At 45.0% G+C, this 17750-nt stretch overlaps 1 protein-coding gene across 1 annotated transcript; it reads right to left on the bottom strand.

Moving 5' to 3' along the window:
* Positions 1 to 1406: 1406 nt before the first annotated feature.
* Positions 1407 to 16196, bottom strand: RAB43 (RAB43, member RAS oncogene family). Its single transcript, XM_056866030.1, has 3 exons — positions 15972 to 16196; positions 3065 to 3248; positions 1407 to 1715 (listed from the first exon to the last, which is right to left on the bottom strand). The coding sequence occupies exons 1-3, from the start codon at positions 16194 to 16196 to the stop codon at positions 1465 to 1467; spliced, it is 660 nt and encodes a 219-aa protein (XP_056722008.1). The 3' UTR covers positions 1407 to 1464.
* Between the last annotated feature and the right edge of the window lie 1554 nt (positions 16197 to 17750).

The raw sequence follows: 17750 nt of genomic DNA, 5'->3' as shown, positions 1-17750 counted from the left end.
CTCTTTCCTGAAAGGTAAGCTCCATCAACTTGAGTAGGATTCTGAAAGTGAAAGGAGGGATCTAAATAATACAAGTTTGTTCTTTCACAAATCACAAAATTTGAGGAACTCGTGAGCCAATGTTTGATGCAGGCAAGAAACTACTACATGATTTACAGGTGGTTATTTCAGGAAAAGTTAGCAGTACTGGCCACACCTAACTATGTAGCTGCTTCTACACAATGATCAAACAGCAACAAAACTGCTCTGCAGAGACCAAATGACAGATGATTGTGTGATGATCAGAATATACCTGAAGACCCAAGCTTCACAGACTTATCTGCCTATTGGCAATTTCTTTCCCTAGAGCGATAAAGCTATACGAAGAAGCTCTAGCTAGAATGATATCCTATGCAGAAAACTGTCAAGCAACAACATTCATGCTCAGCCATGTGTGACCACAAGTAGCCAATGAAGTGGTGAGATGTATGACAGCAAATGAAGTAGCAGATGCCTTTAAAAGGTTATCCAGGAGATCCCCTTTCTCATAATGATGGATGTGAATTATGACCTGGGGATTAAAACTTACACCACCAGTGCCAAGAAGAATTGTGCAAGCAATGATGAACAAATTTAACAGCCTTAAACCTATTTCCTTAGAAGAGAGTCCAGTGAATTTTACAGACATTTATCCAAAGAATGTATTACTGAAATCAATGGGACTTCAATGCAATAAAATATACAGAGGTGGAAATAAAATGGATTAGTCACCCATGATTTCTCTATTCATTTGAGAAACATTAGGGAAAAATCTGTCCAGCTGAGTGTTCCCCAGCTGTATTAGGTACTCCTACTCCAAATGTGGCACTTCAATGTCTAGGAAAATATAATTTCTATGGAGGCTCCTCATTGTAGGCAAATGTCAGCTGCTTTGACCTGTATTAAAAACATTCAAGTATTCGATACTTGAAACACCCGTGCAGAGAAACTCTGTGACCCTGTGCGGTTTCTGATTCTTGGTGGAATGTTGATAATTTAAAGAGGCAGTGGTAACTCTCACTGGCCTAAAAACAGACGTGGTACCTTCGCCGAGAAGACAAGAGAGGGCTGTACAACTTCAGCTATGGTAAAACAGCAATTTGTTGTTCAGACATTTTCATACCAATAAATTGCACCTGCTTCCCTCTATGCAACTAGCTTATGAATTGCTCACATTTCTCTGAAAAGACTCTGGTGATAGACAGTAATGGTCATGGAGGGTTGATTTTCAGGTCTACACAACAAAGTCCCTTCATATTTAAGAAACATCCTGCTTATGTTAATGTCTAACCTATAAAAACACTGGGCTTGCAGAAGAGGATACTGCTGTTGCATTATGCAGCATGGAGGTGTGTGTGTGTGTGTGTGTGTGTGTGTGTGTGTGTGTGTGTGAAAGAAGGGTACCCTCTAAATTCCAGTAAAAAATGAGAGCTCTCATAAACTGTATCAGCAGCCACACCCCCATCCTTCTACTACATCTTTGCTGTCAAGTTTGATGTTGTCTGTGTTTTGCTCACTGAACATGGGGCCTCCATGCCTCATCATGAGCTCCATTGCCATCTTCACAAACGCTTCCTCCACGTTGCTGGAGTCCTTTGCAGAAGTCTCTATGGCACAGATGATATCATAGTGTTCAGCCAGACTCTGAGCTTCCTCTAGCTGAACCTCCCGAAGGTCACTTAGGTCAGACTTGTTTCCTGGCGGAGAAAGTGGAATTGTTTACAGATTAATTTTTTAATGCAATTTCCCCCCCCCCTCCTGAGGTCAGGGAAAGTGTTCAGCCAGGGGAGCTTAAGACAAATGAGAGAGAACAGCAGGGACCCACGGAACTGTGCTTGGAGAGCAGTGGGGCCCAAAGGTGAAGCAAGTAACCAGGTTGGAGATGAGATGCCACTGTTATCTTGGAGATGAGAAAGAGCAGCAGAAAGTGGAAGCTGACAGAAAGTCTGTGGAGGAAGGATGAAGAAATCTGAGCCACTGCAAAATGTAACATTTGCACTCTGGATTTACAATTTCATAAGCTGTCCACGCTATTCAAAACAAAGTCTATTACAGCTTTGTAGGATGACATACACTGTAAGATCCACAATAGGTTGACAAAAAAGTTCCCTCAAACAGTAATTCACATAGTTTAGTTCTGCATGCTCCAAAAGATCTAATATTCTTCTACCATCTGGGTCATATTACTGGCTTTCTCTGGGACTAATATGATCACAATCATCTACATCACAAAGTTTTGCTTGAACTGATCCTAAGATCAATAAACTGCACAAAAACAGAGAGAGAGAGAGAGAGAGAGAGAGATCACCAACAATGAAGGAATGATTTAGCATTTTGAGCTGTATAGAGTAGGCCAGGGCTCCCCAACCTTTGCTTGCAAGTACCAATGGAATTTTGAAAGGAAGTCGATAGCGCCACCCCAAAATGGCTGCTACAGGAGTCAGAGCCAAATGATACAACACCTGCGGCAGGAGATGCAGCCAAATGCAGTAGCTCCCTTGCCAATCGGCAGACATGGAAAACCCTTTCATTTGAATGACAGGATCAATAAACAAGCCCTGCCACACAATGGCTCCACCCACTTTCTGAAAAGCCTGGCGGGTGCCAAGGGAAATATTTGCAGGCACCATGGCACCTTGTTAGGGAACACTGGAGTAGGCCAATGGCCAATACAAATTTTGCATGCATCTGATTTCAGAAACTGTCCACCCTATTCAAAGGCTTAACAAAATCTACTGCAGCTTTATAGGACAGCACAAACTGTAAAACCAGATCCTAGCAGAGCTGCAAAAGCACAATGTGGCCTTCTTTTGTCATATTTGTCACATCTGAAAATGTGTTTTCAAAGGAATCAAGAATCAGCTCGTTTTGAAAGGAAACAAAAGTGCTTTGAGGTGGCCATAAGGACTGGAATCCCAATGTCCCCTGATGTCTAAAACTAGCCAGCAGTTGAATCCTCACATAAATTAAGGGGGAAAATATCCTTTTGAAAGGCACCCATCATATTCTTGATACATCCAAAAATGAAGCTATTTTACACACTTACCAATTAGTAATTGAACTATATTGGAGCCGGCATACTTTCTCACATCCTCGATCCAGCGAGGAATAGATTGGAAAGATCCCCTCTTGCTGATGTCATAGGCTAGGATAGCTCCATTGGCGCTTCGGTAATAACTCTGGGTGATGGTCCTAAACCTTTCCTGGCCAGCTGTGTCCCAGATCTGCAACTGAACAAAACAAGGAAGTAGTTAGGTGCCACTTCTTCATTCATAAGGGACTGGCCATACATCTCAGGTAAAATTATTGTCCTGTTGCAGAAAGGCTTATAATATATTCACTCCGAGTTCAGACATCTAGGGTATTGGCTGACTGGTAGGTTGGAATCCACCAACGGGTAAAACTAAGGTGGGGTACACCATTGACACCATCACAATGTGGTTTTGTGTGGGTTTCTTTTTAAAGAGCATGAGGCAGAGGAAATAAGAATGCTGACCAGAGGCAAAAGAGCACAAAGGAGCTCTTCAACAATAGTATACAAGGGGATGTCTTGGTAGGTGCCAGCATGGTGTAGTGGTTAAGAGCGGTGGTTTGGAGCAGTGGACTCTGATCTGGAGAACCAGGTTTGATTCCCCACTCCTCCACATGAGCGGCGGAGGCTAAGCTGGTGAAATGGATTTGTTTCCCCACTCCGACAAATGAAGTCAGCTGGGTGACGCTGGTCACACTCTCTCAGCCCCACCTACCTCACAAGGTGTATGTTGTGGGGAGGGGAAGGGAAGGTGATTGTAAGCCAGTTTGATTCTTCCTTAAGTGGTAAAGAAAGTTGGCATATAAAAACCAACTATTCTTCTTCTATGTGTGTGTGTGTTTTTTTACCCCTGCATGACTAAAGCAGCATCTGCCAAAATTCTCTGATTCCCACTAAGAATACAGTAGCCTGCCTATCTTTGGCAGCTTGTCGCCATAAAACAGAGAAGGAGAAAAATGAAACTACTCATTCGACCCAATGGCCTTGAGCTGTATCACACTAATAAAGTTTAAAACAATCCTAACAGCCTGGCTCCAGAGTCGGACTCATTATTTATTCATATTACTGTATCTTGCTTTAACTTGGGGGGAAAGCTTTGCAACAGCCAAAGTGGTCTTGTGTTCAATGCCTGCTAGGAGCACAGGGGTAGATATCATAAAAAAGTATAAAGATGTTGCAGTCTGGCATTACATGTAGGTCTAAAGTCTGCAAAGACAATAAAAGTTAGTTTCCTGCAATTAAAAAGATTTTGTTTATTTAATATCCCTTTAAAAATTCACCATATGTAGAAAGTTGGGTACACATGGGACATGATCATGGCCCCAAGATCAGAAAAATCTTTAAAGTAATAGTACAATTTTCAGCTCTGAAGAAGACACAGTCTCCAATTCAACAGCTCCAGTTCTCACACAGGGTGCCCCCAGAAATTCATGCAAATATGGGATGCTGCATTCTTTGGCTAATAACGAATGTTTTCCACAAGGATTGCATTGCCAACATAGAACACACCTTAATACTGAAGAGAATGGCTAGGAACATCAGGGGAAGGCCTTGGCCTCTGTGTCCTGTTGTTGGCCCTCCAGAGGAACTGGTTGGTCACTGTGTGAGAAAAATGCTGAACTAGATGGACCACTGGTCTGATCCTGCAGGGCTCCTCTTTGTTCTCATAACCTTTGAAGAGGTTCAGCAGCTGGTCAGGAAAAGTACAGGACTGTCTTTAATCCTGACAGTTCATTAGTGTATCTGAAGATATAGTAGATTTATTGCTATTTTAATTGGGAACAAATGCTCAGTCTAAGGCCAAAACTTTGCTTGTTAAGGATCAAACAACTAGACCCCTCATATTTAACTGTACTATAAAAGATAACTCTCCCTCTCTCAGAGATTACCTTACACAGATCCAATAAGGTTTCTTCCGCAGTTCAGCTAATGAGGAAAATTCTCATAGGGCTGGATGGAGCAGACCCCTATATTGGATATGAATTTGATAACTAGTCACAATTATACTCAGTGGACTGGGAATCACCTGTGCTTTTCAACATGCCACCTGTGGCTCTTCTGAGCACCATTCCCCAGTATGGTACCTGTCCCACATTTCAGGAGAGTGGGCAACCTCAGTAGGGCTTCTGGTTGGCAGCCGGGTTCGCACTCTGAAATAGCCACTGCTGAAGGAACAGCTAAGCCGCAAGCCTCCATGAGGTGCAGGCCTTGTGCCAAAGTTGAAAGGAAATGTGGATCTTTTGGTTTTATTATCTTATTTTATTAAATTTATATCCCACCCTCCCTTAGCAAAGCCGGGTTGATGATAATTGCACATGTGGCTCTCTGAAAGCTGCTGAGTGAGTACCATGGCTTTACACCATTCAGTGGTGGTGGATGAAGTCATTTCTTAACCAGTTACTGTCTATACTGGCTCCACTATTCAGTTAAATGGATATTTGAAAGCAGTAACAGAATTGTGAAAAATTAGAGAGAGGTTAGGCTAGGGCAGTGATGGCGAACCTTTTAGAGACCGAGTGCCCAAACTGCAATCCAAAACCCACTTATTTATCGCCAAATGCCAATACGGCAATTTAACCTGAATACTGAGGTTTTAGTTTAGAAAAAACAACTCATATATTCACATATTTTGCGTTAAAAGAAAAACACAATAACAGAGCTTTCAATGATACAAACAACTTTTTATTGAAAGGTAAAAGTTTGCATTTGGCATGCATCTCTCCAGGACTCGTCCTCTGCTCAGCCACCGGACATTATTGTACAGAAGTAAACAATTATACTGTGCCTGAACCTCCTCAAGAAGTGCTTGAAACTGTCAACAATTCAGAGCACGAGCCATGATGTAATTCACCATTTTTGTGACATCTTTGAGCACATCGTCAAATTTTTTGAACAATTAATGTGATTTTTGCTGTTGGGTGCATGCTGATAATTTGTCTACCCTTGGCTCATACTTTGTAAGTTTGAGAGCAACACATGCAGCACTCAGGTCATCTGTTAGCCTGTTTCTGGTGTCAGATTTGATATAATTCAAAGCTGAAAATAGCTGCTCACAAGCATAAGATGATCCAAACAAAGTCAGGAAAGCAATCCCAAGTGCTTTCATTGACTTAAAATTATTTGGCAGAGAATTCCACACTTTAAGGATTTCATTTTCAGAACTAACTGTGCTGCCCTTTGGCATCCCTTCTATCTTCTCAGGTGTTTCACGCAGGTCATAGAATTTATTTTTCCAGATAGAATTTTCTTGAAATTCTATTAGCTCCATTTCCAGATTTTCTAAATCTAACCAGTGGAGGCAGGAAAGATCAAGTTCTTCAAATTTGGCTTTATCTGGAGAAGTAAGAAAACACAGGGTTGTCTCCATCTTACGGAACTGTAAAAATCTGTTACTGAAATTCACCTTTGCAGCTGCTACAATGCTAGAAAATTCCTTGTAGATTTCCTGATGGCTTGTAGGATTGTCTGCAAATGTTGTAGAATTTTCTAAATGCTTTTTTAGACGGGCGGGGCCCCCAGACAAACTGAAGACGGGCCCCCCGCAGCTCAGCTGAGAGGAGGGGCGTGGCAAGGTGCTCGGCCACAGCCTCCCCTGTCCAAACTGAGGAGGGCGGGCCCCGACAAACAGCTGAGCTGCAGCCTCTCCCCAAACTCCTCCCTCCCCAGACTTCACCCCAAAAATCTCCAGGTAGTTCTCAGCCTAGAGTTGGCCACCCCAGGGGTAGCCCTGATCACCAAAACTCTAACCTCAAACCCTAGCCCCGTGTTGGTGAACCTATGGCACGCGTGCCGCAGCCGGCACATCAAGCCCGCTCTGTGGGCACGCTCGGACCCATCGCGTCTGCCTAGGGCTGTGCCTAGGGACAGACGCGATGGGTCCGAGCGTGCCCACAGAGCGGGCTTGATGTGCCGGCTGCGGTACGCGTGCCATAGGTTCACCAACACGGGGCTAGGGTTTGAGGTTAGAGTTTTGGTGATCAGGGCTACCCCTGGGGTGGCCAACTCTAGGCTGAGAACTACCTGGAGATTTTTGGGGTGAAGTCTGGGGAGGGAGGAGTTTGGGGAGAGGCAGGACCTCAGTGGGGTATAATACTATAGAGTCCACCCTCCAAAGCAGCCATTTTCTCCAAGGGAACTGATCTCTGTCACCTGGAGATCAGTTGTAATCCCGGAAAATCTCCAGGCTTCACCTGGAGGGTGGCAACTCTAGCTATCCTTATACTTATTTATCTACTACAACACATCTGTCATAGCTTTAATAAAGTTATGTGAAAATATGAAGAGTCTAGGATTAGGTTCTGGAGTAGCAATAACTAGAAAATATGATCATTAATACAAAACCCTGAACGATGAAAAATGAGTCTGGCTCCTAAAACCAAAGAAAATTTGTCAAGGCCCATGTTAGCAACTATTGCAAACTTTTATGTCTTTTTCATCTCAGAAGCAACCACTCTTGATGATTCCAAATGAATTAATTTCAAGTAAATGTACTTAGAAGTATAAACCTATAGTGACAATCCAATGCCCACCGACGTCAATAGCAAAACTTGAATTCATTTTCATGGAACTGGATTACTGACAGCTGTCATCCAAGCTTTTCTATTAGAAACATGGGAATTTGTACTGGAGTAACAGCATGCATAGAACACTTAGTAATTTACCTTACTTAAGAAAGCAGATTTGTACAGGTATAAAATATAACTACCAGAATTATACGTGCAAGTGGGGACCCACAAGAAACTTGAGGGAGCAACTATCCCATTCCCTCCACTTTTGCTTCTTTCCATCTCCCCCTACGTCTTTCAGTCTCTCACTTTTTCTCCCTCCTGCTACCCCTTTTCTTGCTGTCTCCCCTCCATGCCTGTCACTTTCTTTCTCTTTCTCCCACTCATCACAGCAGTAGCAGAGATGTTCCCTGCCACCCACCTGCTCCCCACCAGTAGTGGTGGTGGGCGGGTGGCTCTCCCAGAATCACAACGGATCTCCCGTCTACAGAAATCAGTTCCTCTTAGAGTTGCCAAGTCCTAGAGATTTGAGGGTGGAGCCTTGGGAGGGTGAGGTTTGGGGAGGAAAGCAACATCAGCCAGGCTTAATGTCCTAGGCTCCACCCTCCAAAGAAGCCATTTTCTCCAGGGAAACTGATCTCTGTCATCTGGAGATCAGTTGTAATTCTGGGTGATCTCCAGCCCTCACCTGGAGGCTGGCAATGATAGTTCCGCCTACCTTTATCTGCCCCTCTGTCTTAAGTTTTCCATCTTCTCTCCCTTCTCCCCACAGCCTCTAGCTTGGAAAACTACAGTCTCTCTCCACAGTGGGGCCCAAAGCAGCTTAAATGAGTCTCCTCTCCTCCTTTTTATCTGCACAACAACCCTGTGAGGTAGGTTAGGCTGAAAGTATGTGAGTGGTCAAAAATCACCCAGCGAGTTTCCACAGGGTCTCCCAGACCCTGCTCTGAAGCTCTATTACACCACACTGGCTTTTATAGGGTGGCTGCTGTTGATCAGTAGTACAGCCAGGCCCGGTTGAGTCAGGTGGTATAAGTCACCCAGAGGTTGCTGCCAAGCCTAGGGTTGCCAACCTCCAGGTGGGGCCTGGAAATCCCCTGGAAGTACAACTGAACTCCAGATGACAGAGACCTGTACCCCTGCAGAAAATGGCTGCTTTGCAAGATGTACTCGATGGCATTATACCCTGCTGAGGCCTCTTCCCTCCCCAAACCCTGCACTCCTCAGAGTTCATCACTAAATCTCTTTGATTTCCCAACCTGGAGCTGGCAACCCTAGGCATGGCTCCAGTGAGTCTTTTTTTAAAGGCCAAAAATATCTCTGTAAAGGGCCCTGCTCACAGAAATCACAGGTTAGCTTTGGGGGGACACTTTGCTGATGGAAAACTACAACTGCTTGGCAAACAATCTGTGACTAGGTATAAGAATTGCTGCATTTTGAGACATTCCTTCCAAAGATTAAAAAATAGGTTCTTCTCTGACTTCAGCCCTTCCAACATAGTAAATTAGGTATTGACTATATGGGGGTGGTATGCCAACTTTAAATTCTGCCTCGTTTATATTTCTATAAATTGACAGCTTAGCAAACTAGGACCAGGGATTGAACAAGGTACATTGTACCTTGGCTATCTAGGCCTTGATTTACTTTTACTAAGTCTAAAGTTACAATTTATATCCAAGTGTTGTTACAGCTATGGTAGGATAGCCTGTGGGAGCCTCTTTAAAATACTCATTTCAGTGACACCCAAATAAATACTTGTACGACAGATACCTTGAGGAAACTTGGTTCTGTCTACTATCCCCTATATCAGTATATGCAGATTTCATATATTTTCCATTACATGTATTGTCCACTTGCTGTCACCTGTGCACCTGCTTCCTTGGAATCCTTCATCAGCACATTCACCTTATCTGTCAAGGATGTCGGCTGTGACTTAACAGCACTTTACTTACACACACACACATAAACAATTTATGTGACATTCAGAAGTGGACATCCCAGTGCTGCCTTTACTACAAAGCAGCCGGGATATCAACCAGGTCTCTTTGGGGAAGGTGGAAGAAAGAGTGCTGAAACCAACAGCTATCAATGCAAACCAAGTTTTTAATGATCACCTGCGGCCAAAAAAACCACCCTTATTTTAACATTACAATGTCTGTTCTTCGGCAACTGAAAACACTTAACTTTTCTACCTCTTAAAATGAATTTCTCTAGCTTTTAGTAAAGAACTAACCTACAGTGCTCTTGAAATCTACTGGAGCGTAAGTACAGCATGCAGTATTTCACACAGCACACAAAATACGGAAGTGATATATTCAGAGATCAAGAAGCCCTTCACCCTAACCCTAACCCTAACCCTTCACAGTATCATTATACTCTATACAAGCCTGTGGAAAGCTTTGGCCGCGACACTCCTTGTTAAAGCAGCTACACAAGATAAAATTATCTTCCTGTAACACACCAGTTAAAACAACACTAAATGAATACATGAAGCCCAGGATACTGAACACCACAAAGGAAGTGTGAAAATGCATTTGAAACTCACTAAAAGTCCACTCTGGCCAAAGTCAGTTTCAGGAGCTGAATATCAAATACATGCTATATCTAGAAGCAGACATGTACCAGCTAAATGTTTCTACAGTAAAGCGTGCAAATGCCAATCTCAGAAAACTTATTCACAGTCTCTACCATGTTTCAGAAGTCTTCAGCTGCTGAGCTGGAATTGACCCAGCCCCAGAGCGCTTAGCAGAGACAAGTGGTACTAGGTGGAGCCCCAGGAAGGAAATATTTGTCACCGTGTATACTTTTTCTGGCATTTAAACTAAGCCAAGTTTCAGTCTCAGAGGAAAAGCACCAACTCCATCTCACCAGGGAAAAGGAAAAGATAAACTAAGGATACAGGCTATATAATTCATGCAAAAACAAAATCCACCACTGAAGTGCTGAGTTTTCATACTGGACTGAAATCCATTCCAACTCATGAAAGCAAAACCCTTCCAGTTAAAAATTCTGCAAGTTCATCCAACCTGTATTTGATAATAGGAAATCCTCAGACCTGTGAGAGGAGGGAGGGGGATCGGAACACACCCTGGGGCCCCTCCTTCGAGCCTCACTCACTCCTCTCCTCCAGTGCCACAGGAGAGACCTGAGTCTTCCTCCCTGGCTGCACTGCTTTCTGCCTTTAAAGAATTTACTCCAGGCAGGGTAGCTCCAGGCTCCTTTAAAGCCCCATGAAAGGGGGCATGGTCCTTCTGGGAGTGAATAACAGAAGTGGTTAGGGTCCCAGCACAAGCCTTACCTTCTTGCACCTCTCCCTCTCCCTTAGAGGGCCTCTCCTGTGACCTGTGCTGGTCTGAGAGGGGTGGGGATGCTGCCAGCCTCATCCATGGGATTGTCTGTGGGTGTGGCCAAGCGGCAAAGCTCTGCCACCTTGCTGGGCTGCATGGTGGGTGTAGCCAGCCCAGGGAGTCTCCCGTCCTTGACTCCCTGTGTTGTGGTCCACCTGGCCCTTCCTCACCAGCTCTTGGGCAGGTCTTCCCCTGGGTGCTTGCCCTAGCTGCTCTAGCCAAGGGTGGGGCCTGCACCACCCACCCAGGAGCTTCCACAGGCCCAGGTGAGTTCAGGGGTGGGGCTTCTGCTCCCAGATAGTTAGATAATTCATACACCCATAATGGTTGCATGGGTATGAAGCAATCCTGATGCAGAAAGGGAATCCTCCATGAAGAAGAGGAGCTAGATTTTCAGGTCCATTCCAGCTCTTTGACATCTATGAATGATATTATTGATATATTTACGCAACATCATGGGGAAAAGAATGAACTGTTTGTTCCATCCCACAGTTGATCACTTGACTTCCCTACCCATAACCCTGTTCTCTTGATTAGAACCAAGAGATCTACATTGTGGACTTCTCTCTCTCATGCTATAGCATTACAATATAGCGATGTGTCAACTTTGATTGATGATGCTGACACAAAGGGGTTGTGGCTCAAGGCTACTGAGTCATTCGCTGCGAAATATGAGTCTTAAAAAATGGCATTACAAGAGTTGTGATCCAAAAGGATTGCCTGCACACTTCTCACACTCCCATTCTGGAGCACTTCCTTCTTTGAAAGTTATCCACTGAATCTACAAATGGTTTTTTCAAGGTTCAAGAAATGGTTGGAAAGAAGGCTTTGGGATTTGCCAAAAGAGCCATCGGTTTAATAGGAAACCTGCAGAAAAATACTGGCAACAGCCTCCCTTTAAACTGTTTTCATGCCAAATTGTAAAACAGTCTTTTGAGCCTTGGGGTAAGGGGTATAAGGATTTCATGAGAGGTATTTTCTGAGAAAAAACCCTACAAAAACCCAAGGATTTTCTGAACATCCAGACACATGCAGCTGTTTCATTTCCTTTCTTCTTTATACCCATAGAACAAAGATTCTTTTTCTTCCTTGTCCATTCCTAGACACGTATAGGGGAGGAACTGTGGCTCAGTGGTAAAGCATCTGCTTGGCATGCAGAAGGTCTCAGGTTCAGTCCCCGATATCTCCAGTTAAAGGGACGAGGCAAGCAGGTGATGTGAAAGACCTCTGCCTGAAACCCTGGAGAGCCGCTACCGATCTAAGTAGACAATACTGACTTTGATGGACTAAGAGTCTGATTCAGTATAAGGCAGCGTCATGTGTTCACAACCCTGATCCCATACACATTCTCTATATAACCAGCCTCAAATATTTATTTATTTAGAATATTTCTATGCTGCATCTTTAGAGTCCTGCTCGAGGCAGCTTACAATAAAAAGCACAGTATACAACTAAAAGGTAAAGGTCCCCTGTGCAAGCACCAGGTCATTCCTGACCCATGGGGTGACGTCACATCCCGACGTTTCCTAGGCAGACTTTGTTTTACAGGGTGGTTTGCCAGTGCCTTCCCCAGTCATCTTCCCTTTACCCCCAGCAAGCTGGGTACTCATTTTACCAACCTCAGAAGGATGGAAGGCTGAGTCAACCTTGAGCCGGCTACCTGAAACCGACTTCTGTCGGGATTGAACTCAGGTTGTGAGCAGAGCTTTGGACTGCAGTACTGCAGCTTACCACTCTGCGCCACGGGGCTCCTAGTATACAACTACAGGCCATTAAAAAACATAACCTGCCCTCTTCAGTGCATTTCCATATATTTTCCCAGGTCCCTGAGGCTTTGCTAAGCCCCAAACATTAGACTCTCATGCCTTTCCTGGTATCATATCTACCCTTCTTATTGCCTGCCTGCTCTTCACCTTTTAGGTTGCACAACTTCTTAACCCCCTACAGTGACTGCTCAACACTGCATCATATACAGATTGTAGTTTGTGTCTCTTGAAGCATCATACTATTTGTACTTAGGGGGAAATTACGTCCAAGTTCCCAGATCTGGCAATTTTATCTACCTACAGAATCATCAACATCAATGAACCAACAGGGATGTTTTGTATATATATGGAAACTACAACAGCAGAAGAATACAGTCTGAGGTACAGCTACTGCAGTTAGCAGTTCTTTTCTTTGAATGGGTGGTTTAGAGATCCGTACAATCCACTACTATATTGATGCTGGTATCAAGAAGATTTGAGGTTGACCCAGCTTGGAAGCAAGTGATCCAGGTATAAATCCTGCCAAGTACACTCTGTATGCAGCGCAGGCGCAATGTGCAGTGTTTATCTTTGAGAAAACAATACGGTTCCACTAGTTTCAAAACAAAGTTGGGATCTGGAAAATGGTTCTATTTATTTTCCCAGAACTTTGATCAGTTTTCTAAGCTGCTTCAAAAAACGGTGTCAGATAACGCAGTTGTGCAAGAAGTTTGTGGAAGGCTGCTGCATACCATTTCCTAAACCTGTTTCAAAGACTTTTCCATACCGGCTTAGAAATCGCTGCTATGCTACTAAGGCATTTTATATAAGCACCTTACGGCTTCTCATCTATTACTGGTGTGCATGAGGAAACTTTTCTCAATCTGGGCTAGAAAGCATGACAGCCATTTGTAAATCAATGTGCATTCCAGTAAATGTGGATTTTATGTGCACATTATAGACAAGCAGAATGCAACAAAACAAAACAAACCACGGAATCAGAGGGGAGAACAAGATTTGATGTCTTCATCTGAAAAGGGAAAATTATGATGGCAGTTGTTGCGGCTGCCCAGGCTAGCATAACAATACAAGAGGATGAGGCTGGCTGTAGTCCAGATCTCTACAATTTCTGTACATAAGTATCTATGTATATAAAAGAGGAGTGGATAGAATTTTTTTAGACAAATTTAATGTGTTAGTCAGATTTAAAAGCAATGCTGGTGTACAAAAAACCTGTGATCTGAGGGTTCCATAAGAACAGTGTTGTGTTTAAAATGGGTTGCCCCACTCTAGGTGCACCTTAATACATTGTGGAACATGCGCCTGGACCAGACCACTGGCATAGTAATGCTACATGAACACGGGTCACCTGATTTTAAAATGACACCAGTTGTGTGAAACCCTGCATGAGGCATCAGGATGTAGCAACAAAAAAAAGATAAAACAGTTGACATCCTTAGAGATAAATGCATTTTTGTGGCATGAACTCTTGTAGTCAACAGCATGCAACAGCACAACGTTATCTTTTGCATGAGCCTACCTCCCAAAACATCTCTGTGATGCCACCACACTCAATACCTAACTTCTCTATGAAACCTTTGGCTTATACTCTGCTGAAACTAAGCCCCTGTTGGTGTGGAAGGAATACATGGTTCCCCTATATACCCTCACCTCTGCCTTTGTTGTCTCAAATTTTAGATTGTAAGCTTCTGGGGGCTAAGGTCTTCTTGTATTCTGTAAATCACAGTGCACACTGATGGTGATATACAAATAAATTAATAAGAAAGAGGAAGAGGTTAATAAATCACACAGACACAGGGGTTCAAAATAATAAGGTGACAACAGAACACTCTGATTTCCAGAGCGCTAAATGTCTGAGATCCTATGAAACTCACTGTCATACTGACATTATGGTGGTCATACAGACTTTGGAAAAACAACAAGAAAAGGGGGGGGGGACCAAATGGAACTCAACCAGTATGCTGATTCCAAACCGAAGAGGTTGAGCTGAAAAATGCTAAGATTACAAATATATAAATTTTAATAAGGTGCACAATCAAGTTAAAAACATAAGGCCTCTATCATAGGCAAGACTTTCACATTCAACGTATACAAACATAAACACCTGCGATGTACAATCTTACACTGACCATTGACTTTTTGGATCCTACTTTAGTCAATGTAAGATTGTACATTGCAGGTGTTTGTCTATATTGAATGTGAAAGTCTTGCCTATGCTAGAGGCCTTATGTTTTTAACTTGATTGTGCACCTTATTAAAATTTATATATTTGTAATTTTAGCATTTTTCAGCTCAGCCTCTTCAGTTTGGGGTCATACAGACTTGCCATTTCTGAAGTTTTACACAACTGCATTTCTGGAGTCCCATGAGAATGTGTAGGGCTGAACTTATAAGAACATAAGAAAGGCCCTGCTGGATCAGACCAAGGCCCATCAAGTCCAGCAGTCTGTTCACACAGTGGCCAACCAGGTGCCTCCAGGAAGCCACTAACACAGTGGTTCCCAACCTTCTTTTGACCAGGGACCACTAGGACTTTTTTGTTCGGTGCAGGGACCCCAAGGTTCAGAATAAAAATTCCGAGAATTTGAAAATAAACTTTAATCACGACTGTTAGTTAAACATTAAACTTAGAATAATATTTGAATATATATATTTTATAATAGAGAACTTTTAATTGAAAATATTAATTTATTATGGGTTTGTAACTTTGTTTCGCGGACCTTAATTTAGTTCTCGCGGACCCCCGGTTGGGAACCAGTGCACTAACAAGACGACTGCAGCGGCACCATCCTGCCTGTGTCCCACCGCACCCAACTTACCTTGGAGGCATTCTCACCGTTCATACTCAGAAAGGCATACAGACTTTGCCTCCGGTAGTCCTACACGGATTGGGTCAGTCCCCGCAGCAGTAACCCAACCTTTCCTGCCCTAGGATAAAGATTCTTGGATACGATTCTGTTCATGTCACGGAGCTTTAATGTGCAAGCCCAACTCCTTTAGCGAACTCTGGCATGACGATGAAGCAACTGCTTGTGAACAGAAGGACCGCAATTTCTGATGCTACCCAGCCCTGGCAGAAAGCGATGCCCACTCCCAGCGCCGCCCCCCCTCCTGTTGTTGTTTCTTCCACACACCTGTTACCTGTCTGGCTAGTGGGGGGGGGGGAGAGAAAGGATCCTCCCTCTCCTTACTCCTGCGACCGGGAGGGAGAGGGAGGGATGGGGGGGGGTCAGGCCAGCCCCCTGGGCTTGCACTCCCACACAACACTTCTCGCAACCCCCCCCCCCCGCACCGCCCCGCCCACCTTGACTCGCTTGCCCTGGATCTCCAGGCTCTTCATGGTGAAGTCCACGCCGATGGTGTTGCCCTGGCGCTCGGCGAAGGCCCCGGTCTTGAACCGCTGCACCAGGCACGTCTTGCCCACGCTGGCGTCGCCGATCAGCACCAGCTTGAAGAGGAAATCGTAGCGCTCCTCCGGGTCCGGCCCGGGGGGCGCTGCCGCCGCCGCCGCCGCCGGGGGGCCCGGCATGGCGCCGCGGCTCCTCACCAGGCGCCTCTCGCGGGCCCCGGCCTAGCGCGGCCTCGGCAGCCCCCCTCCTCCTCCTCCTCCTCCTCCCCGCCTGGGCCGCGGCGACCGCCTCAGCATCCTCCCCGGGCCCTGCCAGGCCGGGTGACTGGGCATGCGTAGTGGGAGCCCCGGGTTCTTCCTCACGCAGCCGGCAGGGCAGGAGGGGCGGGGGGGGGGAGGGGACGGCGCCTCTGCCCCTGGGTGACCCCGCCGCCCGCCCTCCCGGCCGTTACGCGAGTCACTCCTGCAACAGCCCTGTCAGGAAGGCCGCCGGTTAGGGTTGCCAGCCTCCAGGCAGCGGAGATAGCGTACGAGATAGCGTACGAGGCGCTCAAGTAACTGCAGAAACGTGTTGTTGGCAGGTGAGACCATGGACGTGCAAACAGGGATCGAAGGAAACTTGGCAAAGACGCAAAGAGCGGACCCAGGGCAAAACCGTGGTGGCCCAAAACTACACGAGTGTCAACGAACTGCTATGTACAAAAAAAAACCCCAACGAAATCATTTCTGGTTCAGTTCATAAATCTCAAATATAGTCTGAAGGACTCAAAAACGGTTCACCTCTCTCTCTTAGTTCCCACAGGAGGCGGGAGAGGTGACCAGAAATGATTTCGTTGGTTTTTGTATATAGCAGTTCGTTGACACTCGTGTAGTTTTGGGCCACCACGGTTTTGCACTGGGTCCGTTCTTTGTGTCTTTGCTAAGTTTCCTTCGATCCGTCAATACACGTTTTTGCAGCTACTTGACAGCCTCGTACGATCTTTATCTCAGCGTGTCTATATTAGTACTTGTGCAACTTTGCTTTAGTTTAACCTCCAGGTAGCAGCTGGAGGTCTCCTGCTATTACAGTGGATCTCCAGCCGATAAGAGATCAGTTCACCTGGAGACAATGGCCACTTTGGACTCTAGGGCACTGAAGTCCCTCCCCTCCCCAAGCCCCACCCTCCTCAGGCTCCGCCCCAAAAATCTCCTGCCGGTAGTGAAGAGGGACCTGGTAACCCGACCCACAGTGTTGTTCTTATTGTAAATAGGTGGAAGAAGGGTTGAGAGATTATGAACATAAGAAAGGCCCTGCTGGATCAGACCAAGGCCCATCAAGTCCTGCAGTCTGCTCCCACAGTGGCCAACCAGGTGCCTCCAAACCAGGTGTTTTCCAAAGGCCAGCTATTGTGTTCATCGCTGAAGGGAGATTTGAACCAGGGGTTATAGTACAGAGTGCAGCCTGTTTGTGTCTGGTACACCTTTTGTGTTTTTTAAATCTTCCACTGTTTAGCCACAGAGGCAGTTCTGGAAATCATGAGAAGTAACTGATTCTGTCACATAGAAAGCTTCCTCACGATTTCGGAAGTAATCCTAAATCCTGTAAAGGAAGTGGAGCGGGGGAATCATATTAACCACATGAATCGGATTAACATTTAAAGGGACATCTACACGCACACATACTGTGGTGGTCAATTTTTCTGTGCCCGTTATGTAGGCATGCTTTATTTTAGGGCAAGTTATTGACAGGTTTAA

The sequence above is a fragment of the Euleptes europaea genome, chromosome 1 (genome assembly GCF_029931775.1).
Source record: "Euleptes europaea isolate rEulEur1 chromosome 1, rEulEur1.hap1, whole genome shotgun sequence".
Lineage (NCBI taxonomy): Eukaryota > Metazoa > Chordata > Lepidosauria > Squamata > Sphaerodactylidae > Euleptes > Euleptes europaea.
Note: the sequence above shows the minus strand (reverse complement) of the source record. Positions and strands in the feature narration are given on the sequence as shown.

What these genes read in the sequence shown, in the direction of transcription:
- RAB43 (XM_056866030.1), bottom strand. Translation starts at nt 16,196, where the DNA reads ATGCCGGGCCCCCCGGCGGCGGCGGCGGCGGCAGCGCCCCCCGGGCCG. An exon ending in TCCAGGGCAAGCGAGTCAAG is followed by an intron (nt 3,249 to 15,971) that starts GTGGGCGGGGCG and finishes TGTTTTGTTCAG; the next exon opens with TTGCAGATCTGGGACACAGC. An exon ending in TATAGTTCAATTACTAATTG is followed by an intron (nt 1,716 to 3,064) that starts GTAAGTGTGTAA and finishes TTTCTCCGCCAG; the next exon opens with GAAACAAGTCTGACCTAAGT.